Source organism: Oncorhynchus keta, chromosome 9 (genome assembly GCF_023373465.1).
Source record: "Oncorhynchus keta strain PuntledgeMale-10-30-2019 chromosome 9, Oket_V2, whole genome shotgun sequence".
In the NCBI taxonomy this organism is placed as follows: Eukaryota; Metazoa; Chordata; class Actinopteri; order Salmoniformes; family Salmonidae; genus Oncorhynchus; species Oncorhynchus keta.
In genome coordinates this window covers 12,917,700-12,938,308 of record NC_068429.1, presented here as the reverse complement: position 1 = coordinate 12,938,308, position 20,609 = coordinate 12,917,700, and the positions used below count along the sequence as shown (strand labels likewise).

The 20,609-nt window shown below is 42.0% G+C and overlaps 1 protein-coding gene across 4 annotated transcripts; it reads left to right on the top strand.

Moving 5' to 3' along the window:
• Nucleotides 1-9,201: 9,201 nt before the first annotated feature.
• Nucleotides 9,202-16,144, top strand: LOC118387963 (SUN domain-containing protein 1-like). 4 transcript variants are annotated; one of them, XM_035776826.2, is made up of 16 exons: nt 9,202-9,371; nt 9,658-9,766; nt 9,867-9,952; nt 10,245-10,475; nt 10,773-10,844; nt 11,451-11,551; nt 11,767-11,820; nt 11,904-11,957; nt 12,195-12,268; nt 12,414-12,552; nt 12,636-12,758; nt 12,845-12,932; nt 13,017-13,132; nt 15,281-15,451; nt 15,666-15,755; nt 15,916-16,144. In XM_035776826.2, exons 2-16 carry the CDS (start codon nt 9,660-9,662, stop codon nt 16,027-16,029), a joined length of 1,620 nt encoding a protein of 539 aa, XP_035632719.1. In that variant the 5' UTR covers nt 9,202-9,371; nt 9,658-9,659; the 3' UTR covers nt 16,030-16,144. The 4 variants fall into 4 exon arrangements, with proteins under 4 accessions (XP_035632719.1, XP_035632718.1, XP_035632722.1 ...); XM_035776825.2 differs by having other exon boundaries at nt 12,192-12,268; XM_035776829.2 differs by lacking the exon at nt 11,767-11,820.
• Nucleotides 16,145-20,609: the final 4,465 nt, after the last annotated feature.

The window sequence follows — 20,609 nt, the reverse complement described above, 5'->3', positions numbered from 1 at the left end:
GTCAATGCTCTCTGCCTGTTTTTTAGGTGGAAATACAACCACGTGATTCTGGTGTGATGGGCCACATCACTTTGGCTAAAATGTTGTTTGTGAGTTTGTGTGTGTGTGTGTGTGTGTGTGTGTGCAAGTGTGTCCGCTTCAGTCACTGAAAAAATAAAGAAAGAGAAAGAGCTCCTTTCAGCTCGGTCTCACACCAGCCAATAGCAGGCCAAGCAAACCAGTTACCACTTTTACCCGTTGCACCATTTACCCTTGTTACCCAGCTCCCCTGCAAAGCTACCATAGATATCCCCAAGTGGCTGATCACTAAGTGGATGGCCACTGGGAGTGAGGTAAAAATGCAAGTGGAGGGTTAAGCTAAGTGCAGGCTGGCAGGGGGCACTAGTCCCACTCATTAGTTCATGAAAGGAAGTGAACCCGTTTGATCAACAATGGCCCATATGTGACAATGTGTGTGTGTGGGGGGGTCCCCAGAGTATGGGTGAGGGATGCCTGAGAGGATCTGGGCCAGAAGAACAGCCCATTCAATTGCCTTTGAAACTCATGCAGTAAGTGTACTGGGCCCATTCCTTTCATGAGCCTCCCTAGCACCAAAGGCTATATGTCCTATTTCAAATATCTAACATTTGCAGAGTTTTGGAGAGGTAAGTTGCCCGAAGACGTAGCACTATAAATGATGTTTGAGATGTAGTGGAAAAATGTCACGACTGATACATGATGATTAATGTACTCAAATAGAGACTGTTCCTATATTAATGTTATATGATATTATATTTTGTAATATAATATATTAATGTTATATAATATATAATATTAATGTTATAATATATCATATTAAGTCAAGACACCAGTAAAATGTAGATTCCCTTGCCTATGAAGAGCCTGGTTTGGTCATTGTACTACACCAAGTTCTTTATACAGTTCAAGGTTGTTGTGTTTTTCACCTTTATTTAACCAGGTTGGCCAGTTGAGAACAAGTTCTCATTTACAACTGCGACCTGGCCAATATAAAGCAAAGGAGTGTGACACAAACAACAACAGTCCCTAGCCACGTCCTTCCTAGCCGAGTCCTCAGAGCATGCGCAGACCATCTGGTACGGCAACTGCTCTGCCCACAACTGTAAGGCTCTCCAGAGGGTAGTGAGGTTCTGCACAACGCATCACCGGGGGCAAACTACCTGCCCTCCAGGACACCTACACCACCCGATGTCACAGGAAGGCCAAAAAGATAATCAAGGACAACAACCAGCTGTGCCACTGCCTGTTCACCCCACTATCATCCAGAAGGCGAGGTCAGTACAGGTGCATCAAAGCTGAGACCAAGAGACTGAAAAACAGCTTCTATCTCAAGGCCATCAGACTGTTAATAAACAGCCATCACAAGCATTTAGTAGCTGCTGCCAACACACTGACTCAACTCCAGCCACTTTAATAATGGGAATTGATGGGAAATGATGTAAAATATATCACTAGCCACTTTAAACAATGCTACCTAATATAATGTTTACATACCCTACATTATTAATCTCATATGTATACGTATATACTGTACTCTATATCATCTACTACTTTAACTATGCCACTTTGTTTACATACTCATCTCATATGTATATACTGCACTCAATACCATCTACTGTATCTTGCCTACGCCGTTCTGTACCATCACTCATTCATATATCTTTATGTACATATTCTTTATCCCCTTACACTTGTGTCTATAAGGTAGTAGTTTTGGAATTGTTAGCTAGATTACTTGTTGGTTATTACTGCATTGTCGGAACTAGAAGCACAAGCATTTCGCTACACTCACACTAACATCTGCTAACCATGTGTATGTGACAAATAAAATTTGATTTGATTTGAACCCTCCAGAGTAGTGGTGCTAGGCGGGCGGGCATGTGCAGGCAGCGATCGGTTGAAGACCATGCATTTAGTTTTACTTGCATTTATGAGCAGTTGGAGGCCACAGAAGGAGTGTTGTATGGCATTGAAGCTCATCTGGAGGTTAGTTAACACAGTATCCAAAGAAGGGCCAGATGTATACAGGATGGTGTCATCTGTGTAGAGGTGGATCAGAGAATCACCAGCCGCAAGAGCGACATCATTGATGTATACAGAGAAAAGAGTCAGCCCGAGAATTGAACCCTGTGGCACTATTATTATTATTATTATTATTACCCCCATAGAGACTGCCAGAGGTCCAGACAACAGGCCCTCCGATTTAACACACTGAACTCTATCTGAGAAGAAGTTGGTGAACCAGGCGAGGCAGTAATTTGAGAAACCAAGGTCGACGTGCAAACTAAACGAGGCATTAAACAAGCACACCCACTGGTCACATGAAACACTGCATCGAATGCGAACTACTGGAATGTCGTTTTACACTTATATTCTTACTGTGACAAACAATACACAACTCAGTCTTCCAAAGTATTTTTTTGCTGTTAAGGTTTTGCGTAAATTGCAATAATATGGTATATTAGTTCACCGCTCAAAGGTTTGGTCCTTGGTTTAAACACAGCACTGGCCCAACGCCTTACATTTCAGACATGAGAGAAAAGTCAATACTGACGTGTATCATACACCAATTTGGGATTAAATCTGGTTGGAAGTAATTTTCTTATTTGCAATGCTGGGATGTTTATGTTTGTGTTATGGGACTTTGGCACCCCCTGGTGGTAGAATCACTAACAGGTTTTTACACAACCAGAGAAGATACAATACATGTTCCCATCTTTGCAACACACCCCAGGTCAGGTGTTACCAAATTTGTTTGGCCCACGACTCTATTTTGATATCAGAAAAGTATTGCGACCCCACCATGTAAAAAAACCCAGCAAGTGTTTATTTTTATTTGGGGCAATGACAGTTATAACAAGTCAGTCTGACAGTATTTTTGACAGTATTTCAATCTGAAGGAAAATACATTTTAAAAAATTATGAAATGCAGCCAAGAGGTGATGGGAAGATCCACATCTAATTTTGATTCACATATGACTGAGTCGCCTAGCGGGAATTGAACGTTAAATTTAAAAAAATAACCTTGTCATTAGATTTAGGTTAAAAGTTGGGTAAAAAAAAAGGCAAACATTCTTAAAATTCCTTTACAGTGATGACTGTTTGCAAATCCTATCAGTTTTCCACATTGATCGAATGTCATCACATTGAATATTTTTTTTGTAGTTGAAATTTGATTGTTTTAATTTCAATATTAGACGTACATGGAGGACAGCGACAGTGATCATTTATAGATTGAGCTTGATAGTTTAGCTGCATCTGAGTAGAAACCTGATGACAGTGACAGCTTGAGTTCCACATGTTCTCCACAGAAAAGGGATTCAATCAGTTCGTGCCCACTGGTTTTTACTTCCAACCGTTCAAAAGTAAGAGACAAATTTGTAGGAAGTTAACAGAAACCGTTTCGTTCGTCCCAACCGCTTTCTCCGGTGACCCCATTTTCAAATTAGGACCCTTTTGTTTGGGTAATGTTGCCCTATAGGGGTGATAGGTTGCCTAGTGGTTAGAGCATTGGGCCAGTAATGAAAGGTTGCTAGATTGTCACGTCCGTCGTTTGATGGATTGGACCAAGGTGCAGCATGGTAGGCGTACATTTATCCTTTATTTTAAATGACACCAAAAATAAAATACAAAAAAAATACAAAAACGACCGTAAAAGCTACATGCAGTGCAGAACGCAACTACACACTAACATTGTCAGAATCCCACAACTACAACTAAAGGTGAAAAAAAAGGCTGCCTAAGTATGATCCCCAATCAGAGACAACGATAGACAGCTGCCTCTGATTGGGAACCATACCCGGCCAACAAAGAAATAGAAAAACTAGAATGCCCACCCAACTCACACCCCAACCTAACTAAATAGAGAAATAAAAAAGGATCTCTAAGGTCAGCGCGTGACATAGATTGAATCCCCAAGCTATTCCTAGGCTGTCATTGTAACTGATTTGCCAAGTTAAATAATGGTTCAATAAAATAGGGTCCTCTTTTCCCATTCCGGTCCAGTGTAATTTGTATATAGAATGTATTTGTTGTAGTTATGATTGATGTTATCATGTCTTTATATTTTTTTATTTTCTGTTTTACTGCTGGTGACATGTTGCCCTACCTAGTTTTACCCAATTGGAGACCAGCCCTTTTTGTGTGCATGTATTACTTATTTAGGACTTTACAGTGATCTTTTATTTAATTTATTTATTTTCTGTGCCTTATTGTAATTTGCATGAATTTCTATGGTTTGCTGTGCCTCTTTATCTTTTTGTGTTTTGTAATTGATGTATTGTAGACTCCTCCCCCTTGGCTGGTCTCCTTGGAGACGGGAGTTCGTCCATGTCTACCACATCTGGGCCTGATCAACTAACAAGCTACCTGAGCTCCTTAAATTGGTGGTCAGCTGCTGGAGGAGAATGACTAGCTTCGAACCACTGCTGTCACTATCTTGTGACTTTGATTATCTGAATGTGCTGGTGGACTTCTGCAAAAGAACACTTTTGTGATGGGAAATGCACTCATCCAAGCTCTAGGCCTCAGCCAGAAGAGGTAGTGAAGAGCAATTTACATTGCTTCTCTGTAGCCAAACACCAGGATCATTTTTGCAGAGGAAGTCAGCTGGTCACACCAGCGCTTCATAGTGAGGGATGGAGACACTACTAAAGCTTTGTCGCCAGGGATGGAGAGGTCTTAGATCAGGCAGTATCAGGGAGGCCTTCCTAGATGAATACAGAAATCTGATTTACATAAGTGTTCACACCCCTTTGCTATTACAGTCCAAATTGAGCTTGGGTGCATTCAATTTCCTTTGATCATCCTTGAGATGTCGCTACAACTTGATTGGAGTCCGCCTGTGGCCAATTAAATTGTTTGGACTTGATTAAGAAAGAAACACACCTGTCTATATAAGGTCCCACAGTGGACAGTGCATGTCAGAGCAGTCCAAGCAACTGTCTGTAGATCTCCAAGATAGAATTGTGACTAAGCATATATATCTGGGGAAGGGTATTAAACAATTTCAAGAGTGTTGAAAGTTTCCAAGAGCACAGTGGTCTCCATCATTGAGACATTTTGAAAGTATTTGCATCCCTGCATAGAGCTGGCTGTCCAACCAAATTGAGCAACTGGGCAAGAAGGACCTTGGTCAGAAAGGTGACCAATAACCCAATGACCACTCTGACAGAACTATAGAGTTCCTTGGCTGAGATGGAAGACCCTGCCAGAAGGACAACCGTCACTACAGCAATTAAACAATCTGGGCTTTTTGGGAGAGTGGCCAGACGGAAGCCACTCACAGCAAGCCTGGAGTTTACAAAAAGGCACGTGAAAGACTGAGATCATAAGGCAAAAGATTTTGTTGTCTGAGGAGACAAAAATGTAACTGTTTGGCCTGAATGCAAAGAGCTGTCTGGCGAAAACCAGGCACAGTTCATCACCCGTTTAACACCACCCCTTTTTTATTTTTTTATTTTTATTTATTTTACCTTTATTTAACCAGGCAAGTCAGTTAAGAACAAATTCTTATTTTCAATGACGGCCTAGGAACAGTGGGTTAACTGCCTGTTCAGGGGCGGAACGACAGATTTGTACCTTGTCAGCTCGGGGATTTGAACTTGCAACCTTTAGGTTACTAGCGTAAAGCATGGTGGTCGCAGCATAATGCTATGGGGATGCTTTTCAGCATCAGGGACTGGAAGACTGGTAAGGATAGAGGGGACAATGAACCCTAGACCCACTACAATTTGCATACCGCACCAACAGATCCACAGATGATGCAATCTCTATTGCACTCCATACTACCCTCCCACCTAGACAAAAGGAACACCTATGTGAGAATGCTACAGCTCAATGATCAGTCCCCTCAAAGCTCATCACTAAGCTAAGGACCCGGGGACTAAACACCTCCCTCTGCAACTGGATCCTGGACGTCCTGATGGGCCGCCCCCAGGTGGAAAGGGTAGGTAACAATACACCCACCACACTGATCCTCAACAGGGGGCCCCTCAGGGGTGCGTGCTCAGTCCCCTCCTGTACTCCCTGTTCACTCATGCCTGCATGGCCAGGTACAGCTCCAACACCATCATTAAGTTTGCTGATGACACAACAGTGGTAGGCCTGATCACCGACAATGATGAGACAGCCTATAGTGGTTCTGTAGCTCAGTTGGTAGAGCATGGCGCTTGTAACGCCAGGGTAGTGGGTTCGATTCCCGGGACCACCCATACGTAGAATGTATGCACACATGACTGTAAGTCGCTTTGGATAAAAGCGTCTGCTAAATGGCATATATTATTTATTATTATTATTATAGGGAGGAGGTCAGAGACCTGACAGTGTTATGCAAGGACAACAAACTCTCCCTCAATGTGATCAAGACAAAGGAGATGATTGTAGACTACAGGAAAAATAGGACCGAGCACGCCCCTATTCTCATTGACGGGGCTGTAGTGGAGCAGGTTGAGAGCTTCAAGTTCCTTGGCGTCCACATCACCAACAAACTAACATGGTCCAAGCACACCAAGACAGTTGTGAAGAGGGCACGACAAAACCTATTCCCCCTCAGGAGACTGAAAAGATTTGGCATGGGTCCTCAGATTCTCAAAAGGTTTTACAGCTGCACCATCGAGAGCATCCTGACGAGTTGCATCACTGCCTGGTATGGCAACTGCTCGGCCTCTGACCGCAAGGCACTAGAGAGGGTAGTGCGTACGGCCCAGTACATCACCGAGGTCAAGCTTCCTGCCATCTAGGACCTCTATACCAGGCGGTGTCAGAGGAAGGACCCCACCCCTACGCTGCTGCTACTCTCTGTTATCATCTATGCATAGTCACTTTAATAACCCTACCCACATGTACATATTTACCTCAACTACCTCGACACCGGTGCCCTCGCCCGTTGACACATTGGCTCTGAACCGGTACCCCCTGTATATAGCCCGCTATTGTTATTTACTGCTGCTCTTTAGTTTATTTATTTTTCTTATCTCTTACTTTTTTTGGGGGGGTGTGTGGGTATTTTCTTAAAACTACATTGTTGGTTAAGGGCTTGTCAGTAAGCATTTCACTGTAAGGTCTACCTACACCTGTTGTATTCGGTGCATGTGACAGCATTTGATTTGATTTGAAAGGACCCAAATACAGGCCAATTCTTGATGAGTACCTACTTCAGAGTGAAAACAAACTTAGACTGGGGTGAAAATGTACGTTCCAACAGGACAATGGCCCCAAGCATATAGCCAAAGTAATGCTGCAATGGTTTCGGAACAAGAATGTGAAAGTCCTTGAGTGGCCCAGCCAAAGCCCAAACTTCAATCTCATTGAAAATCTGTTGAAAGGCTTAAAGATTGCTGTTCACCGCCACTCTCCATCCAATTTAACCGAGCTTGAGAAAATCTGCAAGGAAGAATGTGAGAACAAAATAAAAACAAATCCAGATGTGCAAAACTGGTACAGAACAAAGATGACTCAAAGCTGTACTCTCTGAACTGGTACAGACCAAAGATGACTCAAAGCTGTACTCTCTGAACTGGTACAGACCAAAGATGACTCAAAGCTGTACTCTCTGAACTGGTACAGACCAAAGATGACTCAAAGCTGTACTCTCTGAACTGGTACAGACCAAAGATGACTCAAAGCTGTACTCTCTGAACTGGTACAGACCAAAGATGACTCAAAGCTGTACTCTCTGAACTGGTACAGACCAAAGATGACTCAAAGCTGTACTCTCTGAACTGGTACAGACCAAAGATGACTCAAAGCTGTACTCTCTGAACTGGTACAGACCAAAGATGACTCAAAGCTGTACTCTCTGAACTGGTACAGACCAAAGATGACTCAAAGCTGTACTCTCTGAACTGGTACAGACATAGACAATAGACAACGAACACAATTACATTTTATCGGTGGCAATTTGAATGCACAGAGATACCCTGACGAGATCCTGAGGCCCGTTGTCGTGCCATTTATCCACCGCCACCGCCATCACCTCATGTTTCATGTTCCATGTCGAAAGAATCTGTACACATTTCCTGGAAGCTGAAAATGTCCCTGTTCTTCCATGACCTAAATACTCACCAGACATGTCACCCATTGAGCCAGTTTGGGATGCTCTGGATCAACCTGTACGACAGCGTGTTCCAGTTCCGGCCAATATTTGGCAACTTCGCACAGTCATTGAAGAGGAGTCGCCACAAGTGCAAGGCCTGATCAACTTTATGTGAAGATGAGTCATGCTGTATGAGGCAAATGGTCACACTTGATACTGACTGGTTTTCTGATCCATGCCCCTACGTTTTATTTGAAGGTATCTGTATTCCCAGTCATGTGGAATCCATAGATTAGGGCCTAATGCATTTATTTCAATTGACTAATTTCCATATATGACCTGTACCTCAGTAAAAATGTTGAAATTGTTGCATGTTGCGTTTATATTTTTGTTCAGTATAGAACAGGCAGTAATGAGAGCTCTTAGGTGCTAATGGATAGGGTTCAGCCACCACAGGTCTGTCCGGCAAGACCAGGTCTTGAAAATGTTGTGAAACATCGCAGCACAATTGAAAAATATATGGCACATGGAAACCAAACAAGGGTGGGTGGTCTATAGTGATAGGTGGGATGGGTCTTGATGTATTCAGAACAGATTTATTCAGATGATGTGTTCACCACAACAAACTCCTTGAGTACTGACTGCTCACAGAAAGTGAGAGTGTAAAAGTGGTTCTATGGAAAGATAGGAGAAAACAATAACCATGAGTATAGGCTTACAAACAATATACAGGCTCGGTAGATAGTGAGGGCATACATGCTAGTAACTAGAATACATATGACATACACAAATAATGCAACATTATCTAATTTCCCTGTCGGACAAGGATTTGCCCCACTTTCAAGAATCCCTGATCTAATCTCTACACATTTTGCTGAGACAAAGAAAGTGTTGCAGTTTAACAGCTCATTTCCTGTAAATAAATGTTTTTATCATGGTTTATGACGTTTTCATATGCTATATGGTGGCTAAATGTCACCATCGTGTGTGAAATATACAGAATACAACAAATAAGAGCAATGTGGCGATATTTTATTTATTGATTTGTATTAGGGAACGAAATAATCGAATGGATTTTGGAGACCGATGCACGTGATGAAAGCTGTCAATCAAAATAAATTTGTCGAGGAGTGCTGATTGTGACGTAAACTGCGTCCCCCATTCTATTTCTAGGGTTCCATAGACGCAACATTCTAAACGCGCTGGAAATTCCAGTGTTTTCCACACACTGGCTCATTAGCAAAGTTACACTTTCTGCTGCTACATCTGAGTTTAAAGATTGCAATAATTACTGTATGAATTGGCTAACAAGACTCGGGTAAGTAGAAGGCAACATTTGATTCAAAAAGCACGGGTTTAGTCGGGGTTATTCGACGTGCAATCTATGCTGATTTAAACTAAAAAATGCGAGAAAAGTTTCCACGATAAATACTCAATCAGAAGAGAAATTGGTAAAAACTTGCTGTATGACCCAATGTTTGCCACAGGTTGAAACTGTTGTCCAGTTTTGTGCTTTAAGTAAGATGACGTTGCCCATAACAACACTGACCAAAGGTGGGTTTAGTTTCGGCCTGGCATTTGAAATCACTCTTTATTTTTCTCAGTCATGTCTAGAAGAAGTGCAAGGCTTCTTAATGGAGGGTACTATGACCAGTCCTCTGATGATGAATCCTCTGGCTCCATTGTCTCCTACAAGGAAAGCCCTGTGCCTAGGTGAGTGAGTGAGAGAGTATCACTACTGTGTGTGCTATGATGCTTAGTGCACTTAACTGTGTGTATCAAATCAAAATGTATGTGTGACTGTCTCTCTCAGGGTATTCAACAAGAGGAAAATGAGAACTGGGGGCCATAAGGGAATCCAAAATCCAAATCGGCCAATCAACGGCGATGAATTAATTGGTATTGCTCACATCACATCACTTCCTGCCTGCGCTAGGGGTTGTCCAGATTATATATTTATTTATTTATTTATTATATTGATAAACCCTATCTAGTCCCTTGTTCTGTCTTGCCAACTCCATGACAATGATCATATGAGTTGACAGCACAGGATTAAGTCATTAGTCCCTAGCCTGGGTTAGACACTTTTGTAGATTGGAAATACTATGCAATAATATGTTATGTATTCCTAAAGTTCTCCCTCCCTCACCCTCTCCATCTTGTTCTCTCCCTCCCTTTTCCCCTCTGTCAGGCATGGTGCCAACTGTGAGGGCTGTCCAGAGAAGGCAGACCTTCCTGTCTCCTACTGTGGTCCCTGTTCCTGTGACCCCTGCTGCCTCTGTGGCCCTGCAGCCCAGCATGAGCTCCTCCAGCATTGGCTTCACCAGAATTGACAGCTCTGGCTACTGCTCTGATTCTGAGGAGCCACTGAGGGCCAAGCCATGTTCCAGCGGGATAGGCACTAGGGCCAGCGCTAGCTGCAGTGAGTTCAGTGTGTCTATGAGAGACAACATTAGCTTGGCATTTGCATGTCTCTATATGCTTGTAAAAATAAGAAGAGAAAAAAGCCTTGTTTGTTATCATTAGCTTAGCATCAGTGTGTCTCCAATATTACATTTACTGTAAGGGATTTTTTAATTTAAGTGTCTCTGCTTGTAGTTTGTTAGCATTAGCTAATCTCATGTCTTGTGTGCATTAGCTTAGCGTTACGTTAGCTCATTATTTTGCTTTTGCCTTGTTTGTTAGCATTAGCATTATCTTTGGCACTGTGTCCCTGTAGGCTGGTCATGTTTCCCGAATGGTTTGCCATCCTGGTTTGTCATCTTCCTCCTGCCTGTTCTCCTGACCTTCCGTGAGTGTGACGTCACATTACAATGAAATTAAATCACATTTTATTGGTCACATACACATGGTTAGCAGATGTTATTGGGAGTGTAGTGAAATGCTTGTGCTTCTAGTTCTGGCAGTGCAGTAATATCTAACAATTCCACAACAACTACCGTACCTAATACACACAAATCTAAAGGGATGGAATAAGAATATATACATATATATGGATGTGCGATCACCAAGCGGCATAGGCAAGATTTTATAAAAATACAGTATATACATATGGGATGAGTAATGCAAGATATGTAAACATTATTAAAGTGACTAGTGATCTATTTGTTAAAGTGGCCAATGATTTCAAGTCTGTATGTAGGTAGCAGCATCTGTGTTAGTGACAACTGTTTAACAGTCTGATGGCCTTGAGATAAGCTGTTTTTCAGTCTCTCGGGCCAAGCTTTGATGCACCTGTACTGACCATGCCTTCTGGATGGTAGTTGGGTGAACAGGCAGTTGCTCGGGTGGTTGTTGTCCTTGATCTTTTTGGCCCACACATTCATGTTCACACGTCTAAATATCCTCCTATGCATCTGTCCTCTGTGTGACCTGTACCACAATGTCTTCCCTGCAGTATTTGTCTTTCCGATTGTGTTCCCCACCATGAACCTCAACCTTCCAATGAACCGCCCGACTCAACCTGACTCTCCACTCGACCTGACTCCAAAGGCTACGGTAGGACCACTTGTTTTTCTTCTGTATTCATTCTGGTGACGTCTCACATGGCACTCTATATAGTGCCCCACTTATGTGGACTCTGGTCAAAGGAAGTGCACTACGTAGGGAATAGTGCCATTTGGTACAGACTGTTATCGATGTTTTGATTGGGTGAATGCTGAAAGCTATGCATGGGCAACACTCTTGTTGACTAGTTAAAACTCTTTCTACAGTATGGGAGTCCTATCATGGATTCAGCTCTCAAAAACAAAATGGACACCATCCAGGTACAAAAGAGCGGGAGGGCTAGGTGGAGAGAATGCACAAAATGTTTGGAGATTCATTTATCTGACTTGTGCTTGTCTTGCAGAGAGAGATTGAGATCCTTAAACAGAAAGCACACCAGCACCAAGGCATTTCCCAGGTGAGAATACTCTTCCTATCCCTTTGTAATGACAAGATTTTAAAAAAGGTTTAAAACACAGGTCTAGCTATGTATTTTATCTGATTCTTTCTTTCGGATGAGAGTGGAAGTACCAGGGATTATTTTCTATGTTTCTTTTTGCCAGTATTGCCAGTTTGTCATTTGAGAAGTGGTATCAATAATTGCCCTTCTGGAATGAACAAACGCATTCAATTGAATAAACTTTTCCACCAGCAGATGGTACAAAGACTGAATATAGACATGAGGGGAGTAAGGAGCGAGATTAACAACGTCAGAGAGAAGGTGAACAGGTGAGTGTGGACCAGTCTTGAAACAACCCATATAGCTCCTAGCCCATTAAAAAAAAAAAGTTGTGTTGTATTCTAGAAGACAAATGTCGGATTCTCACAAAGTAGAAAATACATTTATTTTGTGTTTAATTCTATTCTATTGTAGTGTCTCTATTTCTGTCTCTGCTGCCGGAGAGCGTCTGGCCCAGGACGCTGCAGAGTTCAGCAGCAAGATGTCTGATTTCCAAGAGGAACAATCCATTACCACACAGCTGGTCAGAGCCCTGGAGGACACCAGTGATACGGTAACACGCACGTACACGCAGGCACATGTGCATATACACACACACACACTTCTCTTAATGTGCGTGATCTCTGTGTTCTCTAGCTGCAGCAACAGGTGACCTCCATTCAAAACCATCCTCCCCCTGCTCCCACACCAGAAAACATACACATGACACCTGCTTTTAAAGAGGCCATGGAGAAATGGCTGAGTGACCGACTGGCCCAGGTGGGTTGATTTGATTTATTTTCTGTTGAAATAAGCAGATGTCAACTTTTGAAAAACTCATCATCGTGTGTGATTGTGTCTCGCAGAATGAGAGATGGGACGTGAAACAGTTGATAAAGGATTGCAGTCGTCCATTGGCGGACCGACTGCCTGACTTTGCCTTGGAGTCTCAAGGTTTGTGACATCATCACTGTACTTCAGCATATTCTTTGTATCTGTCACAGAAATATTCACACCACGTGTGTGTGGTGTGTGTAGGTGGCAGTATTGTAACCAGCAGATGCTCTGAGACTTATCAGACCCGTTCGGCCTGCGTGAGCTTCCTGGGGATTCCCCTGTGGTATCCTGCAGAGACCCCTCGGACCGTCATCCAGGTTGGTACCTCTCCCTCTGTGTCATCCAGGTACCAATATCTCTCTTTCTGAAGTCTGTCATTGTGACCACCATGTTTAAATATAGGTAAACCCTTTTCCTACAATTTGTCTGCCTGCAGAAGTCTAACATGATACAAAAATCCCCATCAAAATCTGTCTGTTTCACCTTGATGTTTTTTTTTGTATGGATTGTCTCAATTCACCACATCCACCGATATCTCTGACAAGTGGCAGAGCTAGAGTTATGTTTGTCAGACCATGAGACTCCGAAAACCGGTTCTCACAAATGTCTTAACGGTTTGGCCTACAAGATATTATGATGAGACTCTCACGAACACAATGGTGGTCTGTTTTGCTCTACGTCCCCCACAAGCATCATGGGACTTGAGCCTGTAATCAAACCCACAAATGCTGATGCTCCAGATACTCAACTTGTCTAAAGAAGGCCAGTTGTATTGCTTCTTTCATCAGAGCAACAGTTTTGAGCTGTGCTAACATAATTGCAAAAGGGTTTTCTAATGCTCAATTAGCCTTTTAAAATGATAAACTAACACAACGTGCCATTGTAACACAGGAGTGATGGTTGCTGATAATGGGCCTCGGTGCGCCTATGTAGATAGTCCATTAAAAATCTGCCATTTCCAGCTACAATAGTCATTTACAACATTAACAATGTCTACACTGTTTCTGATCAAATTTATTTTAATGAACAAAAAATGTGCTTTCATAAACAAGGACATTTATAAGTGACCCCAAACTTTAGTGGTAGTGTATACAAAAATATGTGGACACCTTCAAATTAGTGGATTCTATTTCAGCCACACACGTTGCTGACAGGTGTATAAAATTGAGTACACAGCCGTGCGATCTCCATAGACCAACATTGGCAGTAGAATGGCTTTACTGAAGAGCTCAGTGATTGTCATGGGATGCCACCTTTACAACAAGTAGTTAAGTCAAAATGTTGCCCTGCTTGAGCTTCCCCGGTCAACTATAAGTTCTGTTATTGTGAAGTGGAAACATCTAGGAGCAACAACTGCTTTAGAGTGATTAATCACGCTTCACTATCTGGCAGTCCGATGGCCTAATCTGGGTTTGGCGGGTGCCAGTAGAACACTACCTGCCACAATGCATAGTGCCAACTGTGAAGTTTGGTGGAGGAGGAATGGGCAGTTTTTCGCGGTTCAGGCTAGGCCCCATAGTTCCAGTGAAGGAAAATCTTAACGCTACAGCATACAATGAATGACATTCTAGGCAATTCTGTGCTTCTGACTTGGTGGCAACAGTTTTGGGAAGGCTCTTTTCAGCATGACAATGCCCCGATGCACAAAGCGAGATCCATACAGACATTTGTTGGTCGATTTGGTGTGGAAGAACTTGACTGGTCTGCACAGAGCCCTGACCTCAACCCCATCGAACACCTTTGGGATGAATTGGAACGCTGACTGAGCCAGGCCTAATCGCTTAACATCAGTGCCCGACCTCATTAATATTCTTGTGGCTGAATGGAACAAGTCCCCGCAGAAATGTACCAACTTCCAGTGGAACGCCTTCCCAGAAGACCAACTCTATATTAATGCCCATGATTTTGTAATGAGATGTTGATGAGCAGGTGTCCACATACTTTTAGTCATTTAGTTTAGTGCCTAAAGTAAGGGGTTAACTACATGTAAAAACATATATTTAATAAAAAAACATTTTTTTCTCAGATATATAACAAAACACTTCAGAACAAACTTCCTTTAGATTTTATTTGGGGGGGGGGGGAATGTCTGTTCCATGTAGTGAATCTGTTATACAATGTATTTTCTATGGGCTAATATCAGTAATGCCAAATTCAATGTTTCATCAAATTGTTTTATATTTTGTTTTGAAAATTAAAAATCAAATAGCTAAATGATCCTTGGTATGACAATCTTAACAATTCCATATATAAAAAAAGTCTTAGTCGTAACCCTGCACAGTCGTAACCCTGCACAAGCAGACCTGATTCAACTTGTCAGCTAATCATCAAACCCTCAATAGGTTGAATGAGGTGTTTCTCCAGGGCTATAATGAAACCGTGTACTGTTGGGGGTACTGGAGGAGCAGGGTTGGGAAACTCTGCTCTAGAGTTAAAGACCGATCATCTTTCACCCCCCCCCCCAGGGCCAGCAGGTGCTGCCTGGCAAGTGTTGGCCATTTCCTGGGGCCCAGGGCACTATGACCATTGCCCTGTCTCACCCCATCCACGTGACCCACGTCTCTCTGGAACACCTCTCCACTGCAGTCTCCCCTAATGGGCGCATCGACAGCGCCCCCAAGGACTTTGCAGTCTACGTGAGTTACCTCTTGACCCCAGTGCCGGTATTCACAGTGTCTCTGAGTAGGGGGTGGCTCTTTCCTTCCCTGATCAGCACTCCTACTCTGAGACTATTTCCTTTTTTGTACCACAGAAATTACAGTGGGACAATTTGCACAGGGATGTTTTAGTGCTATGTTGAATACCTTTTAATTGACTCCCTCACACGTCTCTCACATTCTTTCTGTGTAGGGAATGTCTACTGTCGGCGAAGAGGGATCACTGCTCGGAATGTTTACTTATGACCAGGCTGGAGATCCCCTACAGACGTTCGAATTGCCTGTGAGTCAAATGCTGATAAACTATTAGATACTCATAGTAAAGATGCAGGCTAATGAGACAGGTAGATGATACATTTTTGGGCTAATGTGTATGCAAAACAATGGGTTGAGTAAGACTTCTCAAAATTAAATATGCTTGGACCTCTCTCGCTCTCCCTCAGAACCCTACTGCAGTGTATCGGTATGTGGAGCTCCATGTCCTCAGCAACTGGGGTCACCAGGACTACACCTGTGTGTACCGCTTCCGGGTTCACGGCAAGATGTCTTTCTTTTGAGGGCGATCGGCTATCCATCTCAACCCCTGTGTGTGTCCACCCCAACCCCAGAATTTTCATTTTCATACTGGAGCATATATTTTGCCTCTAAATAAAATCTCTATTGGGCAGTGTTTGTATGGGTTTGGTCACAAGTTGGAACTGAGTGTAATGATGGTGGCCATATTGTATTCCCAATAGATTTGAATTACACCAGAATAGTTGTAAATGTCATAAGTGTAGTACACAATTCTAAAAGATGTAGCTTATTTGCAAAACTCATATTTACAGATGATTAAACCTCCATCAAATGCTATTATTGCAGCCATATTGGATTTGGAGAGAACTCTAGGGCGTCCCCCAAGGGTCGATAACCCTCCATGCCCTGAAATATACTAAGGAGTCCTTTGACTGAGATAAAAACATCACTTTTCTGTTTCTGCGGCTGGACCCTTTGTTTTCCTTAGCCAATTACAGTAGGTTTTCTAAAACTTGGGGGGGCCTGGTTCCACGTTGCGTTTTCTGCCCTATCACTACACAGCTGATTCAAATAGTCAACGCTTGTTGATGAGTGTTATTTGAATCTGCTGTGTAGTGCTAGGGGCAAAAACCAAAACATGCACTGGGGGGGAGGGGGACTTGGAACGTTGTCCTTTAACCAGCTACCAAAAATTGAAGTCTACATTCGTTAATATTTCCGCCTGTTGTCAACGAGTGAATTCGGAGGAAGTGCGTATGTGACGTACGAAAATCAGACAGTGTTGTGGTCATAGGGAAAGAGGCCTTTAGTAGCCAAAAGGCCCTATTATCCTAGGCGGAGTCACTGAGGGCTTCCACCATTTTAATGTAGTCAACTGGGTGGGACTTCCAACTTCATTGGCTGAGCCCTCCTGGTGACCCTGTTGGAGTCATCAGCAGGGATCAGCCAATATTGAAGAAAATTGACTACGTCAAAATGGAGATTCCCTCAATGGCTCTGGCTATGCTGTAACAGGTGCTATAATGACACAGATACGAAGATGAGTTCCCTATCTCCATGGTTGTGGTTTCCCTACAGCAAGGCTCTATGCAACATGGCAGTGTTGCCATTGTTAATAAACGTTTTTATTAGAATGCCAAAATAATCATGTCTCCAGCCCAACCATATCACACCCTCAAACAGTAAATGTGTTTACATTGTACCTTTGATCACATGGTATTTGTGAAGTTCATGCAGTTATCCCCATAATGCAACACACTTTGAAAGGCCAATTTGTAAGTCGCTCTGGATAAGAGCGTCTGCTAAATGACGTAAATGTAAAGGCAATAAAACAATATTTTTTACATGACCATGCATTTCATAAATGGGAGACATTAGAGATGTGAAAAAACATGGTTTTGTTTTGTAACTTCTACCTTGGGTAGGATTTTTTTTTATTGTTTAAATGTGGGGGCATTGCCAATAGAGCTCACCAGCTTGTAGTCATAAACTGAAGTTATTTATCTCATGCTCCTTCAGTCATTCCTAAGGGGGAAAGAATAGGGTTTTGGGATAAATGCTGAAAATAAGGTCTGAGGTTAACACAGGCTTTTGAGAGCTTATATGTTTTGTCCTATGAGATATCAGTCAGTTAAAATGAACTTTATGAAGACTTGCCTTTTGTTTATTACATCAATTCAGAAAAAGCGACGTTGGCTGATCATCTTTTTCTCAAAGAACAAAACGTATAAGATCTTCTAAGCCTGTGTTTACCACAGGCATTTATCCAAAAACCCTATAAAAACTACATTTGTATTTATTATGGATCCCCATTAGCTGCCAAGGCAGCAGCTCCTCTTCCTGCGGTCCAGCAAAATTAAGGCAGTTTATACAATTTTAAAAACATTACAATACATTCACAGATTTCACAACACACTGTGTGCCCTGAGGCCCCTGCTCCACCACAACCACATATCTACAGTACTAAATCCATGTGTATGTGTGTGTATACTGCGTATGTTATTATGTATGTGTGTGTATACTGCGTATGTTATTATGTATGTGTGTGTATACTGCGTATGTTATTATGTATGTGTGTGTATACTGCGTATGTTATTATGTATGTGTGTGTATACTGCGTATGTTATTATGTATGTGTGTATACTGCGTATGTTATTATGTATGTGTGTGTATACTGCGTATGTTATTATGTATGTGTGTGTATACTGCGTATGTTATTATGTATGTGTGTGTGTGTTTGCATGTGTTTGTGCCTATGTTTGTGTTGCTTCACAGTCCCCACTGTTCCAAATTTTACTGCTGCATCAGTTACTTGATGTGGAATAGAGTTCCATGTAGTCATGGCTCTATGTAGTACTGTGTGCCTCCCATTGTCTGCTCTGGACTTGGGGACTGTGAAGAGACTTCTTGTTTAATGTTTTGTGGGGTATGCATGGATGTCCGAACTGTGTGCCAGTAGTTCAAACAGACAGCTCAGTGCATTCAACATGTCACATACAGGTAGTGATGAAATCGGTCTCTCCTCCACTTTGAGGCGGGAGAGATTGACATGCATATTATTAATGTTATCTCTATGTGTACATTCAAGAGCCATTCATGGCACCTGACCACACGACTGTAGTGTGTAGTAGTCCAGGTGCAACAATTAGGGCCTGTAGGACCTTCCTTTTTGATAGTGCTGTTAAGAGGGTAGAGCTGTGCTTCATTATGAACAGATTTCTCCCCATCTTATCTACTGTTGTATCAATATTATTTGAACATGACAGTTTGCAATCCAGGGGTACGCCAAGCAGTTTAGTCACCTGAACTTTCTCAATTTCCACATTATTTATTACAAGATTTAGTTGAGGTTTAGGGTTTAGTGAGTGTTTTGTCCCAAATACAATGCTTTTAGTTTTAGTCCTAAATATTTCAAACATATTCCTTGCCACCCATTCTGAAACTAACTACAGCTCTTTGGTAAGTGTAGCAGTCATTTCAGTCGCTGTAGTAGCTGACGTATATAGTGTTGAGTCATCTGCATACATAGACGCAATGGCTTTACTCATAGCCAGCGTTATGTCATTAGAAAAGATTGAAAAAAGTAAGGGGCCTAGACTGCTGCCCTGGGAAATTCCTGATTCTGCCTGGATTATATTGGAGAGGCTTCCATTAAAGAACACCCTCTGTCTTCTGTTAGACAGGTAACTCTTTATCCACAATACAGCAGGGGGTATAAAAGCCATAACACATATGTTTTTCCAGCAGCAGACTGATCGATAATGTCAAAAGCCGCACTGAAGTCTAACAAAACAGCCCCCACAGTCTTTTTATCATTAATTTCTCTCAGTCAATCAATCATCAGTCATTTGTGTAAGTGCTGTGCTTGTTGAATGTCCTTCCCTATAAGAGTGCTGAAAGTCTGTTGTCAATTTGTTTACTGTAAAATAGCATTGTATCTGGTCAAACACAATTTTTTCCCAGAAGTTTATTAAGGGTTGGTAATAGGCTGATAGGTAAAAAAAAAAATCTGTCGTTCTGCCCCTGAACTGTGCCTAGGCTCTAATTGAAAATAAAAAAATGTTTCTTAACTGACTTGCCTAGTTAAATAAAGGTTAAAAAAAAGGGCGCTTTACTATTCTTGGGTAGTGGAATGACTTTAGCTTTCCTCCAGGCCTGAGGGCACACACTTTCTAGTTGGCTTAAGTTTATGTGGCAATAGCATCTGCTATTATCCTCAGTAATTTTCCATCCAGATTGTCAGACCCTGGTGGCTTGTCATTGTTGATAGACAACAATACTTTTTTCACCTCTTCCACACTGACTTTACGGAATTCAAAAGTCCAATTCTTGTCTTTCATAATTTGGTCCGATATACTTGGATGTGTAGTGTCAGCATTTGTTGCTGGCATGTCATCCCTACGTCTGCTTATCTTGCCAATGAACAGGTCATTAAAGTAGTTGGCAATATCAGTTGGCTTTGTGATGAATTAGCCATCTGATTCAATGAATGATGGAGCCGAGTTGGCTTTTTTTCCCAAAGATTTAATTTAAGGTACCCCAAAGCTTTTTACTATTATTCTTCATATAATTTATATCTGTTTCATAGTATAGTTTATTTTTATTTAGTTAGTCACATGATTTCTTAATTTGCAGTAAGTTTGCAAATCAGTTGGGCTGCCAGACTTATTTGCCTCATCCCTCTCAACCATACAATTGTTCAATTCCTCATCATTCCAAGGGGATTAAACAGTTTTTACATCCATTTTCTTAATGGGTGCTGCTTATTAGTAACTGGAATGAGCAATTTCATAAATGTGTCAAGTGCAGCGTCTGGTTGCTCCTCATTACACACCACAGACCAGCAAATATTATTTACATCATCAACATATGAATCACTACAAAACTTATTGTATGACCTCTTATACACTATATTAGACCCAGCCTTTGGAACGTTGCTTTTCCTACAAATGGCTATTATATTGTGATCACTACATCCTATAGATTTGGATTTTGCTTTACAGCAAATCTCTGCAGCATTAGTAAAGATCTGATCAATACATGTTGATGATTTTATTCCTGTGCAGTTTGTAAATACCCTGGTAGGTTGACTGACAACCTGAACCAAGTTGCAGGAACTGGT

What these genes read in the sequence shown, in the direction of transcription:
- LOC118387963 (XM_035776825.2), top strand. Translation starts at nt 9,660, where the DNA reads ATGTCTAGAAGAAGTGCAAGGCTTCTTAATGGAGGGTACTATGACCAG. An exon ending in AGCACCAAGGCATTTCCCAG is followed by an intron (nt 11,958 to 12,191) that starts GTGAGAATACTC and finishes CTTTTCCACCAG; the next exon opens with CAGATGGTACAAAGACTGAA. An exon ending in CCAAGGACTTTGCAGTCTAC is followed by an intron (nt 15,452 to 15,665) that starts GTGAGTTACCTC and finishes CTTTCTGTGTAG; the next exon opens with GGAATGTCTACTGTCGGCGA.